Below are 4955 nucleotides of genomic sequence, written 5' to 3'. Positions count from 1 at the left end.
TGAGGTTCCCCTTTGGGTATCTAGAGGGAGGGCAGGGCTGGGCTGGCATCTGGAGCAAGGCATGGCAGGGCCGTAGAGCTGTTGGCTTTGGAGGAGTCTGGGGCTGGGCAGGCAGGAGGGGTGGAGCGGGGGAGAGGCTCGGACAAGACCTTGGATCCTTTTGGCTCTGGTTCTTCTGTGCTGGGAGGCAGATACTGCAGCGAAGGCCCAGGTCCCAGCCCCCAGGGGAACGCAGCCTGCAACTGGCAGCCTTTCCCTGCCCTAGACCTTCCTGGCATCTCTGAGCCCGCCCCTGGCCGTGCCCGATGACCAGCTGACCCGGTGGCACCCCCGCTTCAACGTGGATGAGGTGCCGGATGTGGTGCCGGCCGAGCTGCCGCAGCCTCCGGCAGTGGACAAACTGACCACGGCCCAGGAGGTGCTGACCAAGGCCCGGAGCATGATGTCGCCCAAGGTTCGTGGGCCAGGGAGGCGCTTGGGGTAGGGGTTAATGCTGCTGACTACACCAACCTCAGTCGCTGTCTCGCCCGTCGTGGCAACCAGAAAGCACACGCCTACCCCGGCTTCTGGCTAGCAGGGTGGCAGAAGACGGCAGCTGCCAGAGAGACGAGTTGGGGTGGACCCTGTGCCCTGGGGAGCCAGTGGGACTGGGGCACATTCCCCACCAGAGCTAGAGAGGCTGGTGCTGAGCCAGGAAAGGCCTAAAACTTGGTTGCTGTGGTGTGAGGTGGGTCCACCGCTGCCCTGGGTAAAAGCTGCCTGCAAGGGGCTGCCTGTGACGTGCCTCTTCTGCCTGCAGATGGAAAAGGCCCTCGCCAACCTGGCCTTGAGAACAGCCGAAACCGGTGCCACGGAGCAGGAGGCGCCCAAGGCGGCCGCACCCCTGGCTGGCACCCCCAGTGCCCTGAGAGGGGTGTCCCAGTCCCTGCTAGAGCGGGTGAGTAGCCTGGTGCTGGGCCAGCCAGGGGCTCTGCTCAGGGGCTTGGTGGGTCTGACCCAGCCCCCCGCTTCTTCCCCCAGGTCCGAGCCAAGGAGGCGCAGAAGCTGCAGGCCCTGATGACGCGGGCACCGGAGCGGGAGCAGCGACTGGCCATGCTGGTGCGGCTGCCGGAGATGGCGCGGCTGCTGCGCACCGTGTTCGTGGCAGAGAAGAAGCAGGCGCTGACGGTGGAGGTGGCCTGCGCTCACATGGCTGGCAGCTACCGCACCACACTGGCGCCTGGTGAGGCGGGGAGGGGGTGTTCCCCGACGGCACCTGTGCTTGGTGCCCTAGTCCCAGTCGCGCTGTTCTGCATCCACGTTCCCTCCCTTTCCCAGTGTGCGGGTGCATAGCTGGCCCATGGTCCTTGCTACCTCTGCTTGCTCACGCCATCCCCCTGGCTTCCAGCACATGGAAAGGCTCTGGGTAGCCCAGGCCCCCCGGGGTTAATTGCTGGGTGGAGAAGGGCCTCCAACCCCCCTTTTTTTTTTTTCCACGGGTGTTATCCAAAAGTGGTGACCTGCCCCATGTTGCCTCCCGCGGGTGGTCAGCAAGAGGGGCAGTGGCAGGGGACTCACCTTCCGTCACTCCCGGTTCCCTACAGGTGAGATGGAGAAGCACCTGCGCCTCTTCTCGGAGGTGCTGCCTGACTGGGTCAGCCTCCACCCAATCCGCCAGGACACCTATGTCAAGCTGGACAAGAGCAAGGACCTCAATGTCATCGTGGAGAGACTGAGCAAGCTGATCCAGGAGGAGGAGAGGCTCTGATCCCCGCTGGGCTGGGGTGGATGGGGGTGAGCGGGGTTGGGATTGCAGACCTCGCTTAGTGCAATCCGTGCCAGGAACGTAGCAGGCGCCGTGTGAGCGGGGCCCTGTAGGGAAGCCCCTTGGGGCTGCTGGTGCTCTTGGCTGCTGCAGCGGGAAGGCAGGTAGACGGGCACCTTTGTTTTAACTTGTGCTTTTACCCCAATCCTGCTGGACGCTGCCCCCGCTCGCACAGGAGGGCAGCTGGGTCCTGGCTCTGCCTGGAGCAAGTGAACCAGACGCGTCTCCTTGCAGCTCTGTGCTCCTGGCTCCTCGGAGTAACGGGCTGCACGTGAGTCCAACCCTGCCCTGGGCTGTGACCTGGCCGACTCCTGAGCCGCATGGGCATGAGTCCCCCAGAGGCTTTAACAGCTCAGCTCTGTGGAGGGAGTCTTATTGTCTGTTTCTTCCGTTAATTGAACGCCCTCCAAGGCAGCCAGTGCTTGTTACCGGTGGAGTTTCCTTTTTAAAATCACAGGTGCTTCCGTCACTTTTTATGCATTATTCCGGGTTTGGGAAGGGGTGCATCTACTGCCCTCGCGCTGGCCAGGCGCCTCGGCTGTGTGCATAGTTTTCCATGTGTTCGTATTAAACTTAATTGCTTCCACAAAGGAGCCCTTACCTTGTCCAGGTGCTGGAGGATCCCTTCTCCACGTGGGCACTGGCAGGTCCCTGCAGCTCAGAGCTGTGCCTGGCTGGAGGCGGGGATGCTGGGTTGTTGGCCAGATCCTGGCACGGCTACGTGTGGCTTCTCGTGCAGGCTGCGTGGCTCAGAGTGAGGGGTGGACTCGCTCAACCGGTCCCTGGCATATACAAGCTACTTGGTGTATTTACTCAAATCTAAGATGAGGTCCCCCCACCTGCCCATACAGCTGTGGGAGTGGGAGGCAGCAGGGGGAAGCTACTCAACTCCCCTGCTGCCTGCCCCGCTGCAGATGTGGGGGGGGAAATGAATTTTAATATCTACAAAATTTGATTGTAGACGTGGAGAATTGTAGCACTTCTACATCTATCAGACTTGAATGGGGGTGGGGGCGTTGTCTTAGATGCAGGTGTCGGCAAGCTGGTTTCTACTCGGCAACAAAGTGCTGGCCCCTTCCCACCCAGCAAGCCTGTGTGCTGTTGCCTAAAGCAAACCCGGAGCCTCCTGAACCTGCTCCCCAGATACCTTCAGTGCCAGGGCAGTGGAGTATGGGTCAGTCAGTGCTGGAGCTAGGGTCTGCACTGCCTTTCCCCACTCAGTGCTGCCTGGCCCTGGCTAGCCTGGTAGAAACCTGTGGCCTGGCCTGTCACTGCTGCTCCTGGCAGCTCTGCTTTGGCAGCTGAAGCCTGGGGATGATTTTGACAGCTGCTTTCCATGGGGGTGCTGGGGGGAACCTGAGTCTCTCCTCCTCCTCCTCCACCTCCCAGCTGTGGTCCTGCCCCTCGGTGCTGGCTGCAACTGATAAATAGTCAGTGGACCCAGCTGCTCGGTTCTGATGCTGCATAAGCTTTCAGGGATGTTCAGGCCAGATACTCACTCACATTTACCCTCGTCTGCCTGTGTCCTTTGATCAACACAGCTACAGCCCACACCCCTCCGGCCAGCACCGGCACTTACCCGTGGAGGTGAAATGCAAGGACCTGGCTCTGGGGGTAGCCAGAGGCAGGTCCGAACTCTGCTCAGCAGCAGAGAAGGGAACGGGGTCTATCGTGCTGCGCCTGCTACCGCAGGGGGCCAGGGGCAGGAAACGCAGCGGCAAAACCAAGTTTGTGGAAGGGGCAGAAGCAAACCACTTCCCTCCCCTCTGCAAGGGCTGGATCTTGAGCTATTCTGCAAGCAGAGAGGCATGCATCTCCCAGCAAACTCATAGCTTTGTACCTGAGGTTCAGATAAGCCACAGCTGCCTCTGTCTTGCTGTATTCAATGCCCAGCGTGCATTTGGGCAGGGGAGATTTAATGCCCCCTGAAGGCCAAGGCTTTGAGAGGTGAGCACACATCACCTTCCAGTGAGAGCTTGCGGCAGCGCAGGGCTTGGTAAGCACTGGGGGAGCTCAGAGCTACAAGGAAAGAAAATCTTGGGACAGTGGGCTCAGTCTGGGAGTGCAGGGCACAGTCAGGGTCCGAGGGGTTGGTGTCACCAGCTGCCAGCATCTTGGGCAGGAAAAGCTCGCAAAAAACAAGAACTTTTTCTGCTCGGAGGAGAGCTTGCAGGCGCCTTGGATTTAATAAAAGGGTTGATACTAGTCGCCAATCAACTCTGCCTTCGGTCAACACTGTCGCATGCCCATGCACAAGCTTCGGGGCCCTGGCTCCTGGCTGCCCCTGGGACCATGGAGCCTCTGGCCTAAAAACTACTACTAAATGAGCAAGGCTGTGGCTGCCAGTCACACGGGAACTTGAGCCGTATCCGCATCGAGCTTCCTGCACCGACTGCTCTACTCCAGCAAGTGAAGGATCCCCTTTCCATCCCCACCAGCTTTACGCACCAGTTCTTAAGCGCGGCCTGAGAGTGGAGGGACACCCCTGACCGCTAGGACACGTGGCTGCAGCTGTCACATCATCAACCCTGGCACTGTTTGACCTGATTTCATGGTAAGTCACAGCTGGATTGGGCTGTCATGTGCTTGTATTCCCACTACCCTGAGCTAAAGGGGCTGCAGGGCCCGGCCCAGCACAGGCATTTGGCAGCGAGGGGCCTGGGATAACACTGGCCATTTTGGGCTCAGGCTAAAATGCCTGGGCTCTGCGTGCACCATCACCTGTGCTGCATCTTTTCCTCAAGGGCAGGAGAGAGGGGAAAATATACAGCACCGTGCACAGAGCCTTGGACTACGCAAGAAGGTTGCTCATGGCTTGGAAAAGGAGCAGCAGCTCAGGTGAGGTAGCCTCTGGCTGACGGCGAGGTTTGTTTTATTAGGTCTCAAACAAATAGCTGCCCAAACCAGAGCCACCCATCCTAGCCTTCAAACGAGCACCGAACCTCACCAGCCTCATCACCAGAAGCAAACGTCCCATGACCCAAAACACCAAATGGCTCCAGACAATGCCGGGACAAGACATGTAAAACCTGCCAACACATCACCGCTCGCACAACAACTGCACCTCACAACAGACCCATCGCCATTCCCGCGTCTTACGCCGGCACCTCCAGAAACGTCCTGTATCTCATCCAGGGACAAGAGCTGGGCC

General features: G+C 59.7%; 1 protein-coding gene across 1 annotated transcript in view; it reads left to right on the top strand.

The window, feature by feature from the left end:
• Positions 1-2407, top strand: part of LOC109289391 (DNA replication factor Cdt1-like) — a 5011-nt gene extending 2604 nt beyond the window's left edge. The window contains exons 6-9 of the mRNA XM_019505401.1: positions 266-454; positions 800-937; positions 1021-1222; positions 1584-2407. Coding sequence (XP_019360946.1) covers positions 266-454; positions 800-937; positions 1021-1222; positions 1584-1747 — 693 coding nt within the window. The 3' untranslated portion in view covers positions 1748-2407. The remainder of the gene's footprint in view (positions 1-265; positions 455-799; positions 938-1020; positions 1223-1583) is intronic.
• Positions 2408-4955: the final 2548 nt, after the last annotated feature.

Source organism: Gavialis gangeticus, unplaced genomic scaffold (assembly GCF_001723915.1).
Source record: "Gavialis gangeticus isolate Ggan-Ray unplaced genomic scaffold, GavGan_comp1, whole genome shotgun sequence".
Lineage (NCBI taxonomy): Eukaryota > Metazoa > Chordata > Crocodylia > Gavialidae > Gavialis > Gavialis gangeticus.
This window is presented reverse-complemented; position numbering and strand designations above follow the sequence as displayed.